Consider the following 27315-nt stretch of genomic DNA (forward strand, 5'->3'; position numbering starts at 1 on the left):
AAGTAAAAGTTTAGAATAAATGAATTGGAACAGAGTTTAATGAGTTAATACTTTGATAATTAGATTATTAATTATTAAAACACAAAAACGCTTTTCAACTGAATACAATTACCAAAATAATAATTATTATTTATTAAAATATTTCAAAAATAGTTTCCCTTGAAGCAACTTAACTATTGTATGATACTTTTATTCGAATAATACTAATAATATTACTTAAATAATTACGTAAATTTTAGTTTGAACTTTGATTCTTCTCAAAATATTTGTATAGTTCATCTGGAAGTCGGTTGGAGTTTTCCTGCTTGCCAAGCACATTTGAGTGTAAAGTTTTGGCTAGAAAAGCCATCTTTGAAACTTGTAGATTAAAATAAACTGTTAAATCATAAGCACTAATTATTCTATGACTTTTTGGCCCTTTTGCTTTAGGAATTGTCTATAAAAAGTTTGTACAAATGTTAAGCAATCTTGATATTTAAATACACCTTATACCTCCTAATATTAATTTGTTGACTCTGTCGACAGCTAACAGCAATAGTCCATAAATGGTGGATCTGGAACTCTAGAACTGATCACCCACTGTTCTTAAGAATGGTCTGTTTGGATTGGGGCACAGAAAATTATTGAACGGTTGCTGCCAGGCCTCGGGCAGCTGAACATTGTTTGGCTTTAGCATATTATTCCACAGAGTTTTCGCTAAAACAGCATGACCCAATTGACTATAGTGGACGCAATCATTGGCAAAGAAGCGTTTCTGCATGATGCCATTCTCGGACCACAAGTTGCTTACATTCCTCAGTATGCCATGCGTCACAATGGCAAAGTCATCGCTACGGAATTCGGGCGACGAGGCAATCGACAGTTGGAGATGCAGGAATCGCTTGGCGGCATTATACAACATCTGCTGATCATACTTTATGTGGCAGTTGCAAAAAAAGGACATTCTCTGGGCACAGTGGCTGGGCGCTTTTCTAACCATATTCAACAGCTCATCGATGTCCGGCAGAACGATATAGTTGATCAGCAGTCGGGGCACGTTATCCTTGAGTAATCGAAAGGTTTTGTGCAACTGATGCGCCTCCATCCGGAGAAAGGCATCCGTGTCAGGCCAATTGCAGAGCTCTGAGCACAAATCATTGGCGCCCACTTGAATGCTCAGCATCTTCCAATGCTGACGTATATTTACTTTCGGATCACTGCGAAAGCGTTCGATAAGCACATGCGCCTGAAACGGCAGATCTTGTACGTTTAACATAGCCTCGGCCAAGTTGAAGCAAGACACATTCTTATCTGCAGTCAGACTATGACCCACGGCGTATCCATACAGCTGTGGATTGTACAGCTTCAGTATGTTGGGCAATGTGAGAGCTGTGCGCCAAGTTTCGAAACCTCCGCCAAGGTAGCTATAGCCACGATAATCCACATAGGCATCTAATGGTCCCAGGCTCATAATGCCAGTGCCCGAGTTGCCCGAGTCACCAAAGGCCGCCACAATATCGATATCGCCTGGACGCAGCTGGCTTATAAGAGTGGGTCGCTCTGCAGATCGACCTTCACTCAGATCACAGGGAAATCTGTCGCTGTTCAACACTGGCTGCTGCATGCGGCCCTCTTCCATATTGCGTGCTCGCACCCAATCGAACTGTGTTAGCACCGACTGTTGCGTGAAGTTGCGTAGTTGAAGTAGAACATCACGCAGATTGGTGTCCAGTTCAGTGTAGTATAAACCATTTTCGAAATTGAGAAATGTGAAGTTAACTCCTTTAGCGCCATGGCGCCTTAGCAGCTGCGTCGACTGATTCACTATAGCTGGATCTGGGCGAGCACTCGTCAGGGAAACCGATAGGAATAGCAGCAAGACAAACATTCTGATTGAAGTTTATTTATTCAACTGTCGGACTTTTGAGATCTTTGACTGCTTTTGTAGGGTTTTTAAAAACTCCTAAAAAGCTACATTTTTATAGATTCAAGCAGTAATATAAGGGGTCAAATTTTTAAAATTGTTGTTTATTTTTGCATCATACTCTGAATGATGCGTGGGGTTTCATCTAGACTCGTCAGCTTTTTTAAAGGGTGTCATTATAAAGTGATTTAATCTCATGTTGCTGAAATATAGTATAATAAGTTTGTCAATAATTACTTTCTTAGTCGCTAAGTCTAAGTGACTGGATCAGTGTATATGATTAAGCATGCACAACTCTCAGGGGGTTAAATAGAGTGAATGAAATGTAATATGTAAATTACACGCTTGTTATTAAAGTCAATTAACTAAACCGATTTCCTAACGCTTTCAATTTTTAAAGGCCAGCCGACAATGTTATCTATGCAACAACAACAAATGGAATAAATTTATAGATTGCATTACCTTACAATAATATTTCTCGACATGTTCTTAGCTTAAATTGCTCATAAATAATTTATTTTAGTTCATAGATTGTATATTTAATGACTACTGCCTACATTGAAATAACCCGTTTTATTCTTGTCAAGCTAGAACAATTAAACATTAAAATTCCATTTACACGTGTATTAATAAGTATAATCAGCTGCTATTATAATGTAGCATATTTTAAGGGTTCCCTTGTGATGAGGTATGCCACAGTTGAGCACCAGTTTGTTGCTCATGACTCTGTCGTTGGATTAACCTTTAAAGTCATAAGCATTCAGATGTAAACTCCAATAGATATTTAACATTCCTTCCCACATTCCAAACGGTTGGCCACTAAATGGAACTCAATTACATAAACGCTTCGTTGTTGGAGTTGTTGCTGTTTCTGTCTACGCTGTCTATCAAAAGGCCGCAGCTTCATTTCATTTAAACTAATTGAGGCTCATTAAATTGCTTACACTTTGTTGCTGCTACTGTCTGCTTTGTTTTTGCAGCGGCAACATTGTTGCTAAGCTTTGGCTGGGAAGCTTTCGTCGAAATATGTTGCTAGATCGATTAACGCAACATGCCGCAACTTAATTTGAGTTTACATATGCACACTAATTGATTGTTTATTAGCAGTTGCCTGTTGCTAGGCCAGCTAAAGAGTTGGCTCAACAGATCTCAAAAATAAGACGGGTCGTTTAAGAGTAATTAAAGCTTTGCATGAAGAGTTGCTGGTAAAGCTTGATTTTCGGAATAAATGAGTACTGACAGCTTAATTAGGGTTACCAGGTTTTCCTTTGTTTTATTTAAATAAAAAAAATATCGTTTAGGTCTTTATTGAGTGAATGTAATTTGCAAAAATTATATTTTTTAATATAAAAGTATATACTCGTATAATATATAATTGCAAAATGTTACTTAGTCATCCAATAGATATGAAATTGAATTTTTGTGAGTTAGAAAAGACAGCGAATGCTCACTTTTGAAACATACATATGTAAGTATAATTAAATACCAGTTTTTGGTCGCTATGCTAACGTAATATTTCATATGCCCCCATTAAACAAGCTGCAAGCCAACCTTTAATAACTATGGAAAACGTTGCTTTACATTACGCAGATCACGATAATTGGTAACATAGTAGTACGCAACCTTGAACCGCATCAGCAACTACGGAAAGAAACTTTGCCAGAAATGCAATCAACAACAAATTTGGAAAACAAACAAATAAATACGTTAGACGCTGAAGATAACATAAAAGCACAACTCAAAGTGGCTATTAAAAATTAATTTAGCAATAATTTTTAATTACAACTGAATTGTTACAGCTATCAGTTATCAATTGCAAAACAAGCCATAGACACGAAAAGAACGTGCAGAGGAAGTGCGATGATTAGCCAAAGATAGCATAAAGTTCCACTTTAACATGATAATTGAAAACAGGTATTTAAAAAATCTGTTTTTTTTTTTATAATTTTGCAGTTAAATTGAAATATTGTGTCAGCACAATAAACTCATAAAATATTACAAAACTTTATAACCTCGTTGCAATTATCACAAAGAGAGCGAGAGAGAGAGAGAAAGAGATGATTCCAGGCAAGAGTAAGAGCGCAAAGAAGAGAGAATAATATTGATTGAGAGACAGGCAGAGAGTAATGTTGGGGAGCGCAGCACAATTGCATTTTCATATGCTCAAATTTTGTTTATTTAAATGTCAGCAATTAAACATGACTTTAAAATAAGCAGATGCAGATTTTGAATACTCTTTCAAGCTAGGTTTTTTTTTTTGCTGAGATTTAAGTCATAAATTGATTAAGCTAAGCTTTTTTTGTTAAGCTGTTTTACAAACATTTGTTATTTCAAAATAATATGATTTCAATAAATATTTCGACATTTAGAATCCATTTTTAAATTATGAGTATCAATGGCGTGGTTTTGTGAACATATCCATATGATATGCAACGTCACAAAGTCATTGTACCCATCACAAGTTCAATACGAGACTCCAAAGAGTGCTTCAGTTGTGCAAAGGCGGGCTAGTTAACCATTGCACAACCAACAATAACGACAACAACAACAACAACAACGACAAAATGCAAACAGAAAAAAAAAACACTTTGCGACATTTCTGTTTTCGGCGCTTTAACCAAAATTACAAGCTCGTCTGTCTAAGCGCAGCTATTTGCTTGCTGCTGGCTCTGCTGATCGATAAGTCAGCCGACGGCCAGCCAGACGGACGAACGCGCGAACAGGTGAGGAGCTCTCGGCTCAAGCCGAGCTAAACGTTGCGTTCAACACACCCTAAGTGGGTTAATTTGTACGTCGTGCTATTGGCTCTCTGATAACAAAGTGCAAACTTCAGGGGCGAGCGGGGCACTGGGAGCGGCGGACGACTTGAAGCGCCGAATTGAAGCGCTGTCGCTTGCGCAGTCGCAGCCGCGTCAAGGTCGACTATTGTAAAAGAAAGCGCCAGCGCTGGCCTTGAACACGAAATTATATGTTAAAGTGATGCCGAAAAAGAAGCGCTACTCCAAAATACAAAAAAAAAAAACAAAAAAAACCAAAAACAATCCAATGCAAAGAAGAGTTGAAAAAAAAAACACCAAAATTGATGCTGCGCGTCAGAGATGAATGCAGAAAACGTTTGACTCTCAAATCAAATTCGAGTGCTGGTTGCTGGTTATTCAGGCGGCTCTCTTGTTTGGTGAGTGTTTGGCTTGTTTTGCATAGAAATTAATGTTTAAACTACTCGTATCGCAACAGTGTCGAGTGTCGTGTCATAAACTTTATGCTTGAGTAAGACAATGGCCCAGCAAAATATATATTTTTCAGACCAATTTATTTTGCAAACTTGTGCAACAGATGGGCAACAGCAAAACAAAGTATATGTGCTGCAAAATACAAAATAAAAAAACACAATAGCCAAAACGTCCGAAAGCATCTCGAAATGTTTGCATAAAAAAACATAATAAAAGTAATAAATGAAGTCTGCGACGAATCGCAGTTAAATGGAACACAAATTGGTTTATTTGCATGCCCGCATGAGCAAATTGGGCCAAAGTGCAAACAGAAACTGGAAAAGTTACAATATATGGAGATTATGTCGGAGTTGGTATTCGTCAAGGCAGGTGGATTATTACATTAGTGTTTATCAGAATACTACTTAGCGAAATTAAAAAGCAATCAGTTTGGTGTTGACAGATCAAAAGGTTTATGAAAATAGTTGTGATTGGACTTCATTGCTCAGCAATTAACATCAATTACACATTTAAGTGCCGTTAAACGCTATTGAATTCATTGAGAGCTAGTTTCTCGATGTTATTAAAGAGCTATATTAAACTTGGAACCCTCAAGGTGATGCTAAGGTAATGGAATTCACTTTAGTCGGAACAGTCTGAGCATGGAAACACAGTTCAAATGTGTTCTCCTCATGTGTTTGGCATTTTCACCCCAACTTTTATAAGGTGGACACTCGCCACAACAATTTCAAGCAAAATTGAGGTCTCGCGTCTGGGAAAAGATCACAAGATAATAGCTAACAACAAACAAGTGACTTTGTCAACAGGTTGGGGTCCGGGGATTTATTACGACAATTAAGCATACGATTTAAGTAAATGCTCTGCATGCAAATAATAATTCTACAAATTTCGTGAGATAGGAATTAAATAATTTAGGTAATGCTATAACCATTTTTTAATGTCATAATCTTTCTGTGCAGCATACAATTTCTATTGACAATTCAACATTAAAATAATCTAAACTTGTCCATAAAGCAATTGAATACAGTTCAGTTAGCGAATTTTACCCTAGCAATGAGACCATATATGAAAAATTAAATGCGCACTTAAGCTGCCAATCAGGCAGACACTCACCATAGAATAATAATTGCTATTAAATATTTCCATACCTGTAACAAAGAAAAAAATATATTATTATATTAGTTTACTATGTAACAAGTCATACAATTTTTGTCCCTACAATAAGTTTATTTTACTTTTTTAATCAGCCAAAACGATATTCGGCAAAGCAAAAATGATGATGAATATGACAAGTCAGCAAAAACATTTCTGTATTGTGGCGCATTAACAAATTTTATACAATCTATCTTAACATTTTTTTCTTTAGCTGCTTTTTTTTATTATAAGTTGTATTAAGGAAGCAACAAAAAATTCGCATTTCAAATTCAACTTTGTTTTTTCTTCGTGTGCCGCTTTGAAAGCATCGCTAAGGCAATGCGAAAGCTTCCCGGCCCCAAGTCCAATTCGAAGCTGAAGTTTCGACGGCTGCGAGCTTGCGAGCGGGCTAGCGTCGGCTTTGGGAGCTCAGTCGATAAACGGAGCTTGGTCGCGACACTTGGGTTAAGCGGAAGCGTCAGCGTTCACAAACGGTGAACACATACACACACCAAAACGGTGCGCGCAGCCGCCAAACTTGGTAGTCAGTCGGCGAAAAGCAAGAGGAAAAAACAAAAAAAAAAAAAACACTCACAGCTGAAGAAAATTGCAACACACACACCAGGCGCGCTCAAGGAGAAGTTCATTAGAAGAGCGTTGAATGGTACGAAGCTGATTAAACTATTGGAAAATATACTGTATACATTTTAGGCACTAAACAAGTTATTATATTAAGTGAACAGACATGTGAAAACTGTGGTCTAAAGAACCGAGTGAGCAAACTCGATTAAAGTGTATTTCGAAAATGTGAAAACGATCGACACAAAGAAAATTTCCGCCTTTTAAATTGGTCAGCGAGTGGCCTCATGAAAAAGTCATTTTTAATAAAAAAAAAAAAAAAAAAAAAAAAAACTGAAGAAAATTTAAAAAGTACAACAAAAGACTTAAGACACAAACTTGCGCGGACTGGCGCGTGTGCGCAAATGCATGAAGCAGCAGCATTGGTGTATTGTGTTTGTTTCTTTGTGTGTGCGTTTATTGTGTTTTATTGACAAAAACAAAAAAGAAAAACAAAAATTACAAAAGAAAACCCAGCAAAAGCAGACGCAAACGCAAACGCAGAAAATGAAAGAAGCTAGCCAGCAGGCCATGCGCAAAGAAGTTATTTGAAACTGTTTCGTTTCGGTGTGATATACCACTCGTATGTTCAACTCTCAGCGGAAGGTGCAATAAAAACAAACTGTAAACCTAACATCAAAATAAAAATACAAATGACTAAACTTCACGCAACGAACAAAAGCATAATTTTAATGTTTTTTGTGTGATTTTTTTTTTCGGCTGCCCCTGCTACTGTTAGCTACCTTTCTGTTTGTTTATCCACACACACAAATTTCGAAAATGAGCGTACAGCACAAGTAGATGAACTTACCCATGTATGGGAAATGGCATAGTTGTTGGGGCCAGCTGAGCGAGCTGAACGGGATTGGGCAAGGCAAAATATTGCAACAGACAATGACTGCCATATATATATTTATTTTAACTGCAGTTTTAACTCCGCATTCGATACGTTGAAATTTTTACTGGTTTTTTAAAATATGAGTGGGCAATCGAATTGATTAAGACGTGAGAAGTTTAACCCAAAGGCCGGCCAAATCCATTTGAGGAAAATGCCAAACTGCAGTTTCTTTTGTTTATCTGATTGTATAATTTGTACCTCATCATTATATCGTACTGCTGTATAACCCACTTTTACCGTTAGATTAGCGGCACAAACCGACCTTTTGCCTAATCATGTCTTCCTATGGTACATAATTATGCATCTCTTTGTCTTTGTAGCAACAGGGGATTAAAAAGTGAGCAAAATAGTTACATGTTTATAATGCGAAATGACACAGAAAAAAATAAAAACAAAACGGCAACACTAACACAGTAAATAAGAAGGTAAAGGAAACGAAAGAAATTTCAAATAAACCAAAAAATTGAAGAAAATTCACAGCATTATGCATAAATTATAATCAAAGAGAAACAAAATTACATCCGAATACAATGAGCTAAAGAAAATAAGTCACGAATGTGCTAGCACCCACTTGGTATCATTTACTTTAAAGTATTTAATTTTTAAAAATTTAAAAAAAATAAAACTTAAAGATGAGTGAGAAATTCTGATTTGGATCTATAAACATAAAGATTATGTTAATTATCTCACAGTGTAGATAGTGTAACATTTAATTAATTATTCATCTGGAGAGCATTGCAAAGCAATATTTTTGCAAATGGCACTAAAATTTTAAAAGTCCACACATAAAATAAGTGTAAATGATGTAAACAGTACAGACAACCAACTGAGACAGCTGTTGTTGTTGATTGTTGCTGTTGGTGTTGCAGGCTGGCCGAAATGATTGTTGCTATATTATATAACAAGTGGCCATGCCACAAACTGAAAATCAAGAGACCAAGACAGACAGACAGACAAAGAAGAGAGAAGAGTGTGGACAGTTGGTAACAGCGCAGCTGGTGACAAGCGAGAAGGAAGCAACTGTCGACCAATTCGACGATCCACAATATCTGAATGTTGCACGAACTAAATACCCACCAACAGTGGCAGGCAGCATGTGGCGCAGCTATCGATCGATCGAAGACTACCAAAACTTTGTTGGTTGTGAGTCAAATAAGCCGTTTCGACTACAACAAAATAGCTGGCAGGGAGAGGTGACTCCAAATTCTTTCTGCTGACAACAGTCGTTATTTCTGCCTGTGTGTGCTTTTTAGCAGCTTTGCAGCTCAGGGCCTCTTGACTCGGCAGTGCAAGCATTGCAACACATTTGCAAATTTGCAAATTAAATTCGTTGCATATGAGCAGCAAAATGCCACACATATATAAACACACACATGTGTGTGTGTATGTGTGTATGCACTGAGAGCAAATCGATAAGCCAAACAATTTTGGTAACACAGCCGCGGCGGCAATTGGCATTACGACGCGATGTTAACGTAAACGCCGACTTTGGACGTCGACTGCAGCGTCTGCTAACCAGTTGGCAACCTTGGCGTTGTTTTGTTTTTGGCGCTGCGCTTTGCGTTTTTTGTTTTCTTTTTTTTTTTTTTGGTTTTTTTTTGGGTTTTTTAATTTTTGTTTTTAATTTTACACTTGCACAGGGTATTATCATTTTAGCATGTAGTTTGCAGTGCATGTAATGATAGCAGTCTGTGATTATCATTTTAATATGGGATACGAGCAAATTGTAATCTGATCAATGCAGAATAAATGTATTCAGTTATTCATAAGTATTTAATTAAAAACTTGTATGGGGCTTGAGTCGTTGTTGAAAGTTTTTTATGGTTCATTTATTAACAGGTGACTTAATTCATAATAACTTAATCCATAATTTATTTTGCCTCTGAGCTTTATTCTTACATTTATTCAAATTGTTTCCACTATTAGCCTTTGTCATCTGCTTATATTTATATTTAAATTTTTTTATTTATTTATTGCACTTGCAATCTGTGAATTTAATGTTGACTCGTTTTGAATGGCAATTTCGTATGATAATAAAGCGCAATATATTCACGCCTCTCTTTTGGGTTAAAACCATATCAAGTCAAAAATTGTTGTCCTTTGCGTCATCTGCCACAATGTTAAGCAAACAGCAACAATAACAATAATAACAATAACAACACATACGTAAATTTATGACAACGAATTTGTGTTACTAACCTTACTCAATTTTCGGGGCAGGCTTTTATTTAGTTTTTAATGTTTTCGAGTTTGACTTTCGAACGTTTTATGGGCTTTTTGCCTTGTGAGCGTTGCTATTTTGGTTGTTGTTGTTTTTGTTTCTAGTTAGCCGGCTCATTTGATTATGTATCTAAGAGATGCAGAGATATAAGAGAGCTGTACCCCACTCACTCACATGCTGTTTGTTAGCATTTGGCGTTTTGACGGATTTCAACTAAAACATGAGCTGGCACTCGAAGTGGGTCAAAGTCTGACAACGAGGTCATTGATTTTTGGGCGGGAGTTGCTGATAGATTTCACATAACAGCAAATTAAATGAATTATAGAGCACTCGGAGTTCAGATCTGTTGCAAAGTCTTAAATATGATAATGTGACTTAGACAGTTTACATAAATGTGGAAAATATTTTAAGTCACTAAATCAAACTATCGACTTTTATTTTATTTTTTAACTAAAAGTCAGGTTAAAGAGAATCTATCTAATTAAGTGATTATGCCAACTACATACTATTTATAATCTAGACATTTTTGTCTAGACGACTTTGTCATTTATTACTTTGCCCTTCACAACTTTAGCCATATATTAAATCTACAACCACAAACCACAAGAATTTCTAACCAGTTCTGTTTAGCTGTGCTGATCATTTTACAAAACATTACTTGCTAATTCTGAGTGCATTTTCATGACATTGATGTATATATGAGTGTACGCTAGCTACGTATGTAGGTACATACATCAAACATACATACGTACATACATAGGTGTAAGTGGGTTCGTATTCGTTTCCATTATTGTTATTCAAGACGTTTTGTCATTTGATTTTTTCCGTATTGTTGTTTTCCGAGTGGCCCGCAGTTCTGAGCAACTTTTTCATTTGCATTTACAGACATGCATAAGCAATGTAGTTAAAGTAAATTTCACTTGCCCTCGTATTCTGTAACTGCTGTCAATATTTGCTGAATCTGTTGGACTTCGAGTTTCGAGCATTTTAATTTTTACTGATGACGGCAGCAAAACTTCAATGACCCGCAGCGACTTAAAGCCTGAAGGTTCTTTTTAGAAAACTCGTCAAGTAGTTTATTTGTTAATTTGTACTGCTAATTCTTATTGATAAATACAATATTACAAATATGACCTTCAAGCGGACTTTTGAAGTTACTTCGGAGTTAAACAAAATTTCGAAAATGACTTCAATGATTGTTTTGCAGTTCGGAGTGTTGCTGAATTGTCTAAAAATGAATGATTATTTAAGATTATTAACAGCTATTCAAAAGTTGATCTTCAAGATGTAAAAAAAAAACACCAGCCAATTTAATAATTTAAAGTTTTTTTTTTAAGACTTTAGCTTCATTAGCGCAAACAAAAAAAAGTTTACAAATTTTGCCCAGAGATCAAGTCTAAGATGTGAGGAACAATAGAAAGCAAAAACTGCAATTAAGTTTTGTCAGCTGCTGATATTAATGTTCATGTGACTGTTAATGAAATAATCAAAATAAATATCAACATCTTTGTAAATAGATAGGGCATTGAACTGCACTAGCTGGAAGTAACCAGCTGCTTTGCTTTATTTTCACTTTCAGAAATTCTTCAATGAGTTTCAATAGTTATTGGTTTCTTAGTGAGTGATTAGAATTTAGCGACCAGTTAAGAACCCGGGGACTGTGAATTTTTGGCAGCCGGAACGCTTTGTGTGCCTTGGCACGTGTCTGTCATAAAGCAGCGCAAATCAATAAAATATATATCCATATAATGATTTATTGACGCAAGTGATTACTCGATATTCATATTCTTTTTTTCTTTTTTATCAAGCAGCACATTAGCAACGTCAGCGCAAAACATACAGAGAGATAGAGAGAGAGAGGGAGCACAAACACACACAAAAACACGCACATACACAACACACACACACACACACAACATGGCGGCCGTTGAAGTGCGCAATGGTTATAAGTACTATGGCTCCAAATCGAGTCCCAAGATTGTGCTCAACCAACTGAATATGAACGTCATGCGTGGCTCCATGTGAGTGGAATCCATAATGAGCTCAGCTCGTTCATTGGATCGATCAATCGATAACTTTTACACATGCCTATTCTTCCTCCCAATAGCTATGGCCTGCTGGGTGCCTCGGGCTGTGGCAAGACCACATTGCTTTCGTGCATCGTGGGTCAGCGTTGTCTCAATGGTGGCGAGGTTCGGGTGCTGGGCGTCAAACCCGGCGAGCCGGGCAGCGGTGTGCCCGGCTCACGTGTTGGCTTCATGCCGCAGGAAATCGCGTTGGTTGAGGAGATGACGGTCAAGGAGACGATCTTCTATTTCGGACGCATCTACGGACTCACAGATGAGCGCATTCGCGAGAAGTTCAAAGACCTAAAGGATCTGCTCCAATTACCGCCAGCACGTCAAATGATCAAGGAGTGCAGCGGTGGACAACAGCGACGTTTGTCCTTTGCCTGCGCCATGATCCACGATCCCGAGCTCCTCATCCTCGATGAGCCTACAGTCGGTCTCGATCCCATGTTGCGCGAAAAGTAAAATATTAGTGTAGGAACAAAAAAATGAAGAAAATGTTAACTAATTTGAGCTGTTCTTTGTAGAATATGGAACTTTCTGGTGGAAACGACTCGAAATAGCAAATTGGCTGTGATCATCACCACACATTACATTGAGGAGGCCAACCAAGCGAATTACGTAAGTTTAACCTTTTTGACTTTAGGCAAACAACTAAGAATGATGTAGTCGAGTGAGTTCGTTAAATATTTTCTAGTTTTATTACCAAATACCTTTTGGACTGTAACTTGGGTGTGTCTCATCCAATTCTATCCAATTATACAACCTGTAGAGGTCAAAGATGCTTCCTTCTGCCTTTTGCACAACTTATTCACTCATTTTATTATTTTATAATTAAATACTTATATTTTAAACTCGTTTACATTTTGATAGACTTTAAATGACGTAGTTTAAGTAGTTCCGTCTGCCAATATTCTTAATATATTTTGTAATGTTGGGAAACCCATGGTTTTTTTTTGCAAATAATTTGAAATAGGTTTTTCATAGTACCAATTACTGTTTTGACTTATATCTTCTCTGCTTTTACCTTGTAGATCGGTCTCATGCGAAAAGGCGTTCTACTGGCCGAGGACACGCCTACAAATATCATGATTAAATTTGGTACACAATCCATTGAGGAAGCATTTTTGATACTCAGCCAGCGCCAGGGCACTGAGGATCAGGTCGTGGATCAGAACAGAAATCAATCAGTGGCGCTGCCTGCCGCAGTGCTGCCACTTGAGGTGATCGATTCACATGACCCAACCACGGACGAGAAGCCGCCCATTCCGTACGAAGAGACACCGAATGAGAATCGCAAGAAGGTCTTCTTTACGACCAAAGGGCGCCTCAAGGCGCTCATGACCAAGAATTTTGTGCAACTATTCAGGCAGCCCTCGTAAGTAGAAGAAGCCATAATATGCAGTTATAGTTATAGCCATAACCGAGCCTTCTTTTGCAGTGGTATCATTTTTATGCTGCTGTTTCCCATCATACAACTCACCTGCTTCTACCTGGCCATTGGCAAGACACCCACAAATCTGGAGCTGGGCGTCTACTCCGGCGAGGTGGACAGCTACTCTGAGTGCTTCGATGCGAATTTGAAAACGATTTACAATGCCAACGATACCTGTCACTTTAATAAGCTCTCCTGTCGCTACATACTCGAACTGGGCGACGATATAGCAACCAGAAAGTATTACGCCTCCCAAGAGGATGCCCTCAAAGAGGCCAAAAGGGCTCTGACTGTCGGCTATATTTATTTTGCGCACAACTTTAGCGAATCGGTGCACGAACTCATAGAGGATGGCATCCATGCCAGCGATGGAGCCGTCGACAATGCCGAACTGACTGTACACATCGATATGACAGGTGGGTGCTTGAGTTCTATAATCTATCCCTGAATTATCGCTATTTAATTGCGTTTGCAGATCAACAAGTTGCCTACTATATGCAACGCAAATTGCGGGATAAGTTCAGCGATTTCATGAACGGAGTTGTTCGCGATTGCAATGTGTCCTCGGCGCTGGTGAAGCTGCCCGTTCAGTTCCAGGATCCCATCTACGGCAGTACGGACATTGAGTTCCAGCAGTACTGTGCACCCGGTGTGGTAATGACGTGAGTATCTTAACAACCAATTCAACTTAAATGCATTACTAATCGACTTAATTCGATAAATCATTTTGCATACTAAAATTTACATTGAAGACTAATTAATCGTGATTCAAGTTAAACAGTTTAAATTTCATTCATAATCTATCTAATTAAGTTCATTTTATCCTTTAAATATGATAGAATTGAATCTTTCTTTGATTGATTTAACTTCCATTTGATTCCTAATCGAACTGATTTCATCATTATTAATTTGGATTTAAATCATTATTTGTTTGAACTTAATCTATCTATCTATTTAAAACAACAATCTCATTTTATGCAATTGTCGTACTTATGAATAATTGCAACATAACTTTTACCACTCTCTTTAGCATGGTATTTTTCCTGGCTACTTTGATGACGGCTGCTGTTTTCATATCAGAGCGCATGGATGGCATTTGGGATCGTACTTTGCTGGCTGGTGTCTCGGCAACCGAAATGCTTTGGGCACATCTGTGCACCCAGCTGATAATTATGACACTGCAATCGTTTGAGGTGATCATGTACATTGGCATCGTATTCGATACGTATAACAATGGAGATACGACCACGCTGATAGGACTGCTAACGCTAACAGCTTTCTGTGGCATGTTGTTCGGTAAGTAGAGCAGCGTGTGGCTTTCATTATGTAAGATATAACAACTAATTTGTGACTGTTTAAACAGGTCTGTTTATCTCTGTTTTCTGCAAATCGCACACGGAGGCTAACTTTGTGGCCACAGGCGCTTTCTATCCCATGATAATACTATGCGGTAAGTCTTCAAGTATCTAAAGTATTGTGTCTTGAGATTTTTGCGTATTTTAGGTCTGCTGTGGCCGCTGGAGAGCATGCCACGGTTCTTGCAGGATCTGGTAATGGTGCTGCCATTCACCATACCCTCGATATCGGCACGAAATGTCATCGAGAAGGGTTGGAGCATCACCAACGCGAAGGTCTACAACGGATTCCTTGTGATGGCCGCCTGGACAATCATCTTCTTTGTGCTATGCCTGGTGGGCATTAGGCGCAAGGCGTAGTGGGTTGGTGTCTACATTCTAGGCGTAGTAGTGTATTAGCATTTCCCCTTAGGCGATTTTATATATGTATGTATATTGTCATAGTATCTATATAATTTAATAATTATCGGAAGCATATCACTCGCATGTCGCAGACTCTCATTATAAAAACAAAAACAAATTGAAAATAAACTCATCATCGCATTGTTAGCCAGACTGCAATTGGGTTGCCCGGGGATTTTCAGCGAGTTGTACTAATTAAGGTAATAAAGTGGTTTTTTATATTGCGTGTAGTACTAAATTATGGCAACCCAATGTGGGACTGTACTAAAACATAAGGTCTAAAGGGTGTCTCACAAATATTTATAGTACATAGCACACAGCATTCGCATTCATGAACGAAGTCTAAGCAATCAAATGAGTTTACATGTTTAGTACATTTATTATTATTATTATTATTATTATTATAATAACAACCAATGTAAATAGCCCAACAACAAATGAACAAATCACAAAAAAGAAAACATACTACATATTGTACATGTATTGTAATAAAACATGTGTTTAAGAGTTAGGCACGCGTTGCACTATATATATATATATATATAGAAATAGTGTTCTTAAATGTTGTCCTAAATTGCAAATTGTTTAAAACGAAATTCAAATGCTACCAAAAACAAACTTAATAAAAAGTCTTTTTAACGGATATCGAACTAAAAACAATACCAATTTTAAAAGTAATAGGTGAGATAAAAAACAATACTTTAAGAGAACAGAAAGTAATACTGGTTTAAAATGTTTTTTTTTTTTTATAAAAACGAAATGTTTTTCACTCCTCAAGAGTAAGCAAATTTAAATAACTGTCAACAAGTTTTCCGATGTTTGCCTTAATATAAAATGCAAACCAGCGCAAAACTAAAGCGAAAGTTCTTCAACCAACCTCACACCTCACCCCCCGCCTACCATTTTCCCTAATGTATAAAAATATCTGAGAGTGTGTGTCTGAGTGGGGCCAAGGACAAGGACAGGTTCACGACAACGACAGCGACGCTGAAGAGGAAGAGGAAGTCGAGGACGTGGCAAAGTTACTGACACACTTTGGGCTTGGAAATTGCTAGACAAAATGTCTGCCCGGTTGGCTTGGCTGGGCAGAGCAAGCCCCTCCTTTCTCTCATCTCCGCCCCACTCTCTTGCCCGTTGAACTAACCGACTGTCTGGCAGACTGTCCGCCGGTGTCTACGAGCAGACATTTTTATTACAAAACTTTATCTTTGCCAAATACGAAAACGAAAACGACGACGACGACGACGACGACGACGACGATGACGACGACGACGCCAACGATGACGAAGAGAAAAATACATAAAGGCCAACGCTCGGCAGCTGTGGGCTGTGGGCCGTGGGCCGTGGGCGGTGGGTATTTTGTGGGCGGGCCAGGCTAAAGTGTCGCCTGCCATTTATATAAGTTGCATAAAATGTTCAAAAAAGTAAACTTTTACTCACTGCAATTGCCGGCTGAGTGTGCGTGAAAATTGCTGAGAACTTGTTGATTGTGCCAGCTTTAGATGTATACGGAAACTATCGAAGTCAAGGCCAAGGTTTGAAGTTGAAAAATATGCAGGCTATGTGAAAAATGTAAGTAATTGGCAGTCAAAGCAACATACCTGAATTTCTATTTTTAAATTTATGAAATAATGTTCATTTAGTTTCAATCGAATTGATTGAAATGTGTGACTAACGACTACATTATTCATTGCAGTTTCATATAAACTTTGAAGATTGTTTAATATTATTTAATCTGCTCTAACCGAGAAACCAACATAGTTTTGGTTGAATTTCGAATTAAACTATCTGAAGCTCATACCCTTGCAGAACGGAGGCAAACTGCTCACATATAAATGAAGTATTTAGCAAAATGAACCCGATTTTATAATAATTTAATTACGAGTAGTAGAGAATTAGAAACAATCAAAAACACAACAAAACACCAGTCCAAGAATTGTTATGTCATTTAGTCTTGATCCAAGTAACTTACTCATGATTCTCATTCTTATGTCCTGTCTGGCTATTCGTCCATTTGTACAAATATCTCTGCTTTAAGAGTAAGTTATTTCTGTGAGATTCACTTTTGAGGTGGATTGTGTTGAGAAAATGCATAGTAGAAACGGTGTACATTTATCTATGGTTATTTTTGCAGCTCTTACTTAAAAACATGCCTTGCATATTTACCTTAAGAATATTTTTGTGGCATTTATCTCAGCACAGCAGACCACATAGATACATAAATACAGTCGCTTCTGTCTCTACAGAAGCATCCTTTGTTATGCTGTGTACATTTTTAATTCAAGTATTCATCGGTTGGCAGGAACAAATAAATTTGCACAAACTGTCAGTAGGTCAAGTCGCCTGGGTCTATGTTGCAAAAGTTTTAGAAAGTTGCTGCAATAAAAACATTTGCAGCCACACCGTCTGGCGTCCTTCACACATACCCCGCACACACATACACACACACACACACACACATACGCCTAGCCACACATACTCCAACATGCAGACTGGTCAAAGTTTTGTTACAACTTTTGCTCCATTTAATAAATACACATAGTATATTAAATGTTGTCCAGGGTGCTAGACACATTTTTGTGTGTGCCATATCGTAATTTGACCTTCAAAACAAATGAAAAAAAGCACACACATATATATATATATATGTATGTGCATATGTAGGTGGCAGAGGCAGCAGTCTAATATTTATACGTAAGTCTAATGAAGGTAAAATTGTTTTGTTTACATTTTGCCTTTACTTTGCGGCCAACAATGTGTGATTTTCAGTGTGTGTGTGTGTGCGTATATCTCTCTGGGCCTTTTATATTTGCCATGTCCGACTGCCTGGCTCTTTTTGGGGCAGCTTTAACCAAATTCTTGCCTCAATTCCATTGACTAAAGCTGTAGGCCGTCGAAAAGGCTGTCAGAAAGTTAGGTAAACATTGAACAATAGAAACAAAACCCAGATCCGATTCAAGGTGTTCCTTCTTGTTGTGGCCTCAATGGCAATATTGTAATGCAACTGTTGTGGGCTCAATGCCTGTAAATGAACATGGGAGTTGCGCATTGAGGCAACCTTTTTGTAATAATTGGTACATAAATCTATTTTATTACAAACTATTCCAAAATGTATCCTATCTATAATTAGTTTTATGGAAAATTCGCATATTATTAATAATTAGGACTAATTATCTGTCATGTCTCCAATTGAACTTTAAGTAAAAAAAAACTATCTAAAGGCTCCTCTATTTATTATTGTGAATTCTACAAGGAGCAGTGTACATTCCTTTCATTTTTAAACATCCCATCTGGCCTAGATTTGAACTTTCTTGTTACAATGTATATGTAATGCCAAACACAATCCATTTTCCGACCTAATCAATTCCTCTTTTTTTCCAAACCATGCACAGCCAACTACTGTCTACTGCAATTGAAATGCCCATGATTGCTAGACATGCTTTCACTTCGAATGAAAAAAAGAAGAGGAATAAACATAAAATGAAATGTTATCACAATTGAGCTGGTCAATAAAAACTAGGAACTCGAAACTGGAGATTGACCAGAAGGCAAATATACTTTGGCTACAATATCAAAGCTAATATACAGAGATAGAGAGAGGGACAGAGGGAGAGGGAGAGAGAAAGATTAGCTACACAAGAAACGCCACAATAAATATAAATAAAAACTGGGTCCGCCCAAAAAAAAAATTTGATTTGAAAGGCGCCCGATTAAAACTAAAAACGGGCAAGCAATCAATGAAGGACGAGGACGAGGACGAGTAGATCGAAATGGGCATGGATGTGGATATGGATGAGATGCTAACATAACCTTTGCATTTCATTGACCCTTTAAATGGCAAATATGGATGCCAGAGGGTGGTTGGCGGGTTGCACGTGTGTATAGATGTGTGTGTGCGTGCGTGTGTGTATCTGGCGAGCAGCCGGCAGTCACGTCAGTTCAGCAAAAGTGGTGAACAATTTGATTTTGGGAGTTTATTCAATTTGCTCCCTGTATATGTATCTATATGTGTGTGTGTGTGTTGTCATTGCATGTAGCCTGAAGCAGAGTCCCATCACTTAAGTGCATGTCGAGAGTGAGAGAGGCAGCGAAGAAAGAGCGAGCGGCAGCAGGTTCTGTGGCAATCTAATACAATCAACATTCGACTTGGACTCGATACGCATTCAATGCGTTTAGCCTTTGCGTTTGAGGTGCAGCCGAACCCGAAGCAGCAGCAACCGGCAGAGCAGCAGAGAAAAGCTACCGTTGCGTAGGCTCACATATACAACACATACACACACACACACACACACACACACAAACACACATATTCGCATTCACATCCGCATCCGCAGAGAGTTGCCCACTCACACACACAGCTGCATTGGTTTTTCTGCTCATATGCAACGCCATTTTATGTATAGGCTCGACATTCGCTCACTCGCTCGCACTCGCTTTACATTTGGCACTGTCTGCCTCTCGCTCACACATCTATGTACTGTGCACACAACATGTGTTGTTGTTGCTGCTGCTGTTGCTGTTGCTGTTGGGGCAAGGCTTGAGTGGGGCTGCCAACTACTGTCGGGTGGGCTGACAGGGCCGACTGAGCACACATGCGTTTGTCCTTTTGCCTGGCACACATAACGAGTGGCGACTGCGGCTGTTGCGACTGCAGCGGCAGCCTCGGATACATCGGCAGCAGCGTCAGCGTCGCGTCTCGTTCGCTTCTGATTATTGGACTGGCACAGTGGGGCAAATGTGTTATGCAGTTGTCACTTGTGGCTTACCTGGAATTTCAAAAAAGAAAAGAGTTCAAACAATTAAATTACGTTTTACTATTTGTTATTAAATACTTCTAAACTTAAACAGATCGAAATAATTTTAATTTAATGGAAAAGTGACAAAATTATGAATGTTATCAAATATAAGTTTTGTAAATTAAACAATTCAGCATCATTTTAGGTGTAAAATATATGTTAAATATTCCATTCACCTTTTTTCGACCTAATTGTTTTTCTTAATTTATTTTAATTGTGAATTTATCGTATTTAACCGGGTTTATGCCTGAAGTCTCAGCTAAACTTATTGTCAAGCATCCTCGAGCCAATATGGGTCACAGCCCTGGAACCGATGTGATAATTCTTTAAAAATTACAGAAAAAGGGTCTATAGCTAAATATATATAAGAGTTGTTAATGTTACACTATTTAATGATTATATATCCATAGGGATAGATAGAATAGATAATTCAATAATATTGAAATAATTTTGAATTGTTTACTAATTCCACAGTGCAAAAAGGCAATGTAAAAAATGCAACGGCCGAAAAACAAGAGCATGAGTAAATGGAGAGGAGGCGTGGGTCACTCGTTGGAAGAGTCGCGACGACGACGTGGACTTGGAAAAAAGCCGTGGCAGAGCCACACACACACACACACACGGAGAGAGTGAGAGAGAAAGAGTGTGTGAGAGGGAGAGAGAGAGTCGGAGAAAAAGGGAGGCAAAAGCGCGGCAGCGACGTCCACGCATTGCATGTGACCCACGCGGCACGCACACAGGCAAACAGACGCACAATATGCACAATATACATCTATATGGAGAGATGGCGATGCTGCATGCAGTATGCAGCATGCAGGAGTCGGGAGTCAGGAGCCTGGAGGAGAAGCTGTAGCTGGGGCAAATTCGATGGCTGGGCAGCATGCGAGAGTGGGCGAAAGACTGTCACCCCAAAAACAATGGACAGGCACTAAAATGCAGTCCAGAATGAAATGTGCACACAGCATCACAGAAAACACAACACACACATACAGCCACACACACATACAGATACACAGAGGGGGCAACTTGCACACACATACGCACACACACACTCATAGCATACTTATATGGAAATGTGGATGTGAATGTGGCAAGCGGCTATGTACGAGAGCATTGGATACGGCCATGTATTGCCATTGACCAGGCAACTCTTAATGCTCACTCCAGTGCATGGCGCCTTCTCTTTCACTCACTCTATAGCACACACACTTGCACTGGCTCTCTCTGTCTCTCTCTATCTTTCGATTAATGTCCCTGTCGCACTTATGCGTGCCTCGCTTGTTTACCAATTTATTTTGCGCACAAAATGAAACACGGAAAATGCATGAGGCCCAAAAAGCAGCAGCGTGGAGCAAAACGAACGCAACGCAAGGATAGCAATGGGTGGCCACAGTCACAGGGAAACAGCCAACAGCCAACAGCAACAATAACAATAACAACAAACTATAAAGCAACAGCAGCAGCAGCTGCAAAAAAATTGCACAAATTTCAGTTCGATTTTTGGTCCATAACGCAAAAAAAGACTGCTTGCCTCGCAGTCGCTATCTCTTCCTATAACCGCCTCCTCTCTCAGTTTCCCCAAACACCATTTTCCACACATATCTTTTCCTCTGCTCTTCCTCCTGCTTCTATGTGTCTTTTGCGTTCGTTTCCATTTTGTGGCAAATTCAGTTGGTTTTTTTTTGTCTTCTGCATTTGCCTGTTTTCCACTTTGTGCGTAGATTTTCGTTTGCCTTGGCTTTTTTTTAAGAGTTTTTGCTCGCTTTATTTTTTTTTTGCTTATTGCGACTTGCGCTTTGATAGAATGACCAGGAATTTCTTTTACTTTTTTGTTTGGCCCTGACTTGTAAACCAAATTCTGGGGGAGTTTCTAGGAGCTTTTTTTTTTTTTTTTGTTACTACGTAGACACATTGTTAGTTTGTTCTCGTAGTATGCAGCTGAAAAAAGACACAATGGAAAAGTGCACCTACGACGAAGCAGCAGAGAATAAAAATGTGCCACAAGGGACTGGCAATGTCTAAAAGCTAACTGGCAAAAATTAAAAGAGAGAGAGAAAGAGACATATAGAGAGTGGGAGAGAGAGAGAGCAAAACACTGGAGTACATATGAAACAATATAGATCGAAAGATCTATTATATACATCGGTCGAATTTCGAAACTACATGAAAAGAGTAGAAATTAGAATATGTGATTCAACTTTCTTCATTTTAGTATTTATCTTCTCTGATTTCGAATTTGTAGTTTCGATTTTCAAATGGAAAATATGTCAATGTGTCTGGACGACACATAGCAAAAGAATACTCTTCACTCCAGTTAAGGCTAATTAAAATATTTTCCAAGCAAGATATTGACATTGAAATATTTTGCATTTTAAAATATTCTCTAAATTGTAGATTTCCTGTGGTCCATGATTTAACAATAAATTGCTGTACAATTCAAATTTAATACGTACTAGAAACAAAAATGTGCCACAGCATACGACTGTTGTTGCACGCCTGAAAGGCGACTACAAAGTGTAAACTCTGTTTTGAGTAGGTTGCAGAGTCGAAAGCCATCAGTGGAGGCGAGACATGATGTTTGTGTGTGGCAATCCAAAGAAAAACAAATGCTTGCTGGTCATCAATTATTCAGTTTGTAAGGTTTATTGCAGTGACGCCCCATTTAAAGTTTAATTTACTTCATTACACTTATTTTGCCCGATTATAAGTAGAGTATTGTCGTCTATTGTGTCTCAGCAAAATCAATTATGATTCAATTTAAGGCAATTTAAGTCTAAATCAAACTCAAAATCCCAAAGGCTTTAGCAACAACCGTATTTAATAACGAAACAACAAATTTACTCAGACAACACAGCAGCATTGATAGTAATTTTTCATTGTTGCAACCAGCTTAATAAATTAAATAATAAACAAAGAATTTTTTCTTGTTTTTAGAAGTAACTTCAAGATGCACGAAAAACAATTTCTTAAAATAGGAATTGCTTCTATCTGTTTTTCGGAAATTAATTGAAAAACTCAATAAAGTAAAAAGTATGCTGATTTTAAAACTTAAACAACGCGAGATTAAATCAAATGTATTTCATATTTTGTATAGCTAATTAGTTTGCATTGTTATTCATATTTTATATGGCTATATCCTTTTCGAGTATTTAATGTGATATGATTTGATACAATCAAGTAGGCCAAATGGTTTGAAGACCTACTTTTGTTTTATAAATATATTTGACATATTCCTTATTGAAACTAAAACCGTTCAAAAACTAACTTATATATTTTAATAAAGCTGAACAGCGGCAAATTGGAATAATGATTGCATTTATTTGGCTGCTTGCACTGCTGGCAACCAAAGGCAGCACTCAACATCTGTACAACGATCAGTTCAACGAGCAGCTGATCACCTATTTGCACGTGGACATTCCCCACGTGCAAGACTCTTTGTTGAGGCTGCAGGTGCTCTACTCGCAGAATCACATACACATCTATTGTCGTCGCAATCAGGAGCTGCGGCTGGGCAACATCTTCCAGAGCAATCGACAGCAACTACAGCTGATGCCATACACGTCCAATGTGGACTACAGGCAGTACAGGGCTGCAACGGCACATGGTGTGCATCGGGCGCATAGCGAGAATCGTGAGAGGCTCGAGGATAAACTGCTGGCGCGCAGTGGACAGCGGCTGCACCATATTACAATGCCCTCGCATGACCACGCCTGCTATGGCATCTACACGGACCAGGCCTATAATATTACGTTGCTTCAGGTGAGATGCGACAAGATGCGCGTGGCACGCTTCCTTGCTGGCCTGGTGCTCTGGGCAACAACAACAACGACTGGGATGTAGGGCGATTGCTTGATCTGTAGCTACTTCATGGCCATGGTGCTGGGCATCCATTTGATCGGTCAGACAATTGTGTTCGTCGCTCTGCAAAGCTGCCGACCGTCGTGGGTCAACTTTATGTTGGTCTTGCAACAGTATCCAACAAGTGTGGCTCTTGCTGCGGTTGCCGGCGCTTGGCTGCTAACGAAGGTGTGCCAACGTCTTCGCGGATTGTGGCATCATCGTTGGGTGCGACTCATGGACCGCCACCTGCCCCAATTGCTCTCCTATATGCTGCTGTTGAGCGCCTCGAATCATTCACGTTGTGGCTGGTACTGCATAGGGTTGCTGCTGCCCTGGCGCATTTTGGGCGATCTTTGGCACAGATTTCGAGCTCAGTCTGACAGCTCCGAGGCGTTGACTGAGTTGCGTTCGCTTCACCAATTTGCAAAGCGTCGCAGCAGCGACGACCACTGTGCGGAGCTGGTGCAGATGCCAGCTACCAACAGACAGTATATTGAAATAACGGACGATGAGGATGAAGATGCAGATGCAGTACCCACTCGTCTGAATCGCTCTGATCGGAATCTGTATTCCAATCGCAGCCTGCAGCAATTGCCACGCAGCATCTAAATGCATTTGTTAATTGAAATATAAAGCGCTTTAATGGGAGTTCTCTGCACTCCTCCACACAGCACTCAAAAGAAAAAAAATAAAAAAATGGAATTTGCCTGGCATTTTGGCAACACCAATATCGAAGCAAACTGACTTTTGCCACTGGGTAAAGAAGGGGCAGACAGGTGTGGTAGAGAGAGAGTGCGTTGCACGCATAGAGAAATACGGAAACATGCTCACAAACCAAAAATCTATTTGCCGAACTCACCAAAGAGCGATGCTATATGTTTTCAAGTTTTCACATAACTGGCAAAAACCTACAAATACGCATTTCACATACATACATTATAAAAACATTTAAACACAAGACTTTGCCAATTAAATTACGATTTTTAACTGATTAATTTTCGTTAATAAAATTGTAGGATAGCACAAATGAAATGTATAGATACAAAATTAAATTTTGTATTTAATAATTATGATGAGGAACGTTTTGTTGATTTTAAAAAGAATATAAGCTATTTCAGAGAAAAAAATTGTTATTCGAAAAATGTTAATTGTTACCAAGAGACAAATTCAACTTTACAAATATAAAATGTATTCCGGTATAATTTTGAAAGATGCAGTTGCTTGGTCTTTTAACTGAAGCCTTCAATAACTTTCATTATAATTGGGAGCACTCTTATCTCAGAATGCATTGTAGCCTCTCTCTCTCTCTCTCTTTCTCTTTCTGCACATTGCACATTTTACAACGTGGCCAGGAAACTGGCTAAAATTGCGTGAGCAGCGTTACAAATAACTCGAGCATTTTCAGTAGATTGGGTAACGCTTCGTGGTGCACACTGATATGGGTCTATTCCCCCTACATCACTCACACAAGCACAAACACACACACACACACACACAAACACACACACACACACACACACACTGCTTTAGATACTTTGCCGACTAAACAGGCAGAAATAACAGCAAAGTTCAGTCAAACATCAGAAAATGTTCGAGAGCAGCCGGATTTCGTCAGCCCCCACAACTGCCCAGCCCAGCCAGCGCCGCACAGCCATTGACAGAGCCGGGCCAAAATGCAAATGTGGAAAATGCGCTTTGACATAGCCGTATGTGTGTGTGCTTTTATAACTGAGCATATATGTGTGTGTGTGTGTGTGAGTGTGTGTGAGTGTGTGTGTGTGTGTGTGTGTATGTGGACAGTTGCAAAACGCATATCAAATCGAAAAGTGGAACTTCAATCATTTTTCGGAACAGGTAGGCGAACCGTTTTAGTTATTTTTTTTAAATACCCTGTACGCACATGAATGGCTAGGCTGGGTATACGCGAGCGGGGTGTATTTTTAGGCCTATTAGGACTCTGATAGAATCAAGTTTGTATTCAAGATTTTACTTTTATCATAATCTAGTTCCGATTTGCAAGAAATTAAATTTTTGTTTTAAATAAAAGTAAATGTGTTCAAACTTCAACTGGTTGCCTTAAACTTCGGAATAAATTTGTTAACAATTTTTGGACAATACTTTTAAATGAATTTCTAAAAAGAAAATCAAAATTTCTCACTAATTAAAATTGTATATGCATCTCAATTTGGGACAATTCTTATTTGTTGAATTGTTTAGACTAGATATTTTACAAGCCTTACAAACTCTTCGAAACAAAAAAGAAGGGCATGCCATCGCCTCCCAAAATAGCAATTAGAGAAACATATATCAATGATTTTTTTGGCTGCCTCCAGTTTGCTGCTCATTGATGGTGGTTGGAAAATTGACTAAATGCAACGTATCGAGTTCATTACTGGGAGCAGGGGGGAGAGGGGTAAGAGGCCCACACATACAGGCCAAATAGGCCAATTTTCCCAGTCCTTGGGCGATTCCGTCCCATCGTGTCCTGCACAGCCGAACGAATCTAATTGGGTTTTTCTATGCGAACACATTTTTGGTGCCGCTTTTTCGCTGTTTCGGTGGTGCGGTGGTTGTTGTTGATTCCCGTTTGGGACAGTAGAAGGTGGAAATATATACACAAGCGGCCAGCGGGGTGGTTGGGAAAAACTGCATAGCCAGTCAATATTTTCCTCCTTTCTTTCTTTTTTTTTTGTTTTTGATGTCCCGTACAAGGATTTTTTTTTTTGCAGTGGGGTTGCAAGTTGTTCTTGTTCATGCTGTTGGACAAAGTTACGTCAAAGGTCAGGGAACAGGCGCATATCGCGAGGGGGGTTGAAAAAAGTGAAAAGTTTTTCAAGTTTGGTTGTGTGCAGAGTTTGCCTTTTGTTTGGTTTGTTTTTTTTTCGGAGTAAGTTGACTTTTAAGGGTTTCATGGTGTATATGCCAGGCCAAAATATAAGGATTTAAAAGTTGTAAATAGGTGTTTAAAGTTGATATCAAGTGAGAGATTATTTGTGACTGCTGTATGTCAAGAGTTTTGGAAGAAAACTAACATTAAAACTATTCAAGATAAATTGCATTCGAAAGTCGACGAAAATAGACGAAAACTGAGTTTTAAAATCAGCAAAGCAAATCGAAAAATAACAGATTTGAATATGAAGTTATTATATTTTGTAGTCCAAATTTTCACTGTTTTTGTAATTAAAACTCATATTTAAATTGAACTTTCCTATATACATTTTTCCAACATTACTTTTAGTTTTTAAAAATGTTTAAAGATGTACTTAAAATACCATTTGAACGAAGGAATTAAACTTAAGATTAAAATAAGATTGAGTCTTTGATAAAATATATAATTAGAAATAGTTATCAAGTAAATGGTCGTCTAAATAAACGTGTCTTATACTTAAGCTATTACTTTTATTAAACAAATCT

At 38.5% G+C, this 27315-nt stretch overlaps 3 protein-coding genes across 4 annotated transcripts in view; 2 read left to right on the top strand and 1 right to left on the bottom strand.

Moving 5' to 3' along the window:
- LOC6561715 (neuroguidin) overlaps positions 1–27315 on the bottom strand; it is a 49086-nt gene that overhangs the window by 21254 nt on the left and 517 nt on the right. The window lies entirely within an intron of this gene.
- On the top strand, positions 6735–15689 carry LOC6561634 (ABC transporter G family member 20). Of its 2 annotated transcripts, none has more exons than XM_032735684.2 (10): positions 6735–6931; positions 11813–12025; positions 12112–12534; positions 12601–12694; positions 13108–13451; positions 13515–13924; positions 13984–14170; positions 14539–14804; positions 14872–14958; positions 15012–15689. In XM_032735684.2, the coding sequence occupies exons 2-10, from the start codon at positions 11922–11924 to the stop codon at positions 15221–15223; spliced, it is 2127 nt and encodes a 708-aa protein (XP_032591575.1). In that variant the 5' UTR covers positions 6735–6931; positions 11813–11921; the 3' UTR covers positions 15224–15689. The 2 variants fall into 2 exon arrangements, with proteins under 2 accessions (XP_032591575.1, XP_001988210.1); XM_001988174.3 differs by having other exon boundaries at positions 11816–12025.
- LOC6562625 lies at positions 23345–24861 on the top strand. The gene has a single exon (XM_032735685.1). The coding sequence runs from the start codon at positions 23929–23931 to the stop codon at positions 24508–24510; it is 582 nt and encodes a 193-aa protein (XP_032591576.2). The 5' UTR covers positions 23345–23928; the 3' UTR covers positions 24511–24861.

This window comes from Drosophila grimshawi, unplaced genomic scaffold (assembly GCF_018153295.1).
Source record: "Drosophila grimshawi isolate 15287-2541.00 unplaced genomic scaffold, ASM1815329v1 contig_1377, whole genome shotgun sequence".
NCBI classification, from domain to species: domain Eukaryota; kingdom Metazoa; phylum Arthropoda; class Insecta; order Diptera; family Drosophilidae; genus Drosophila; species Drosophila grimshawi.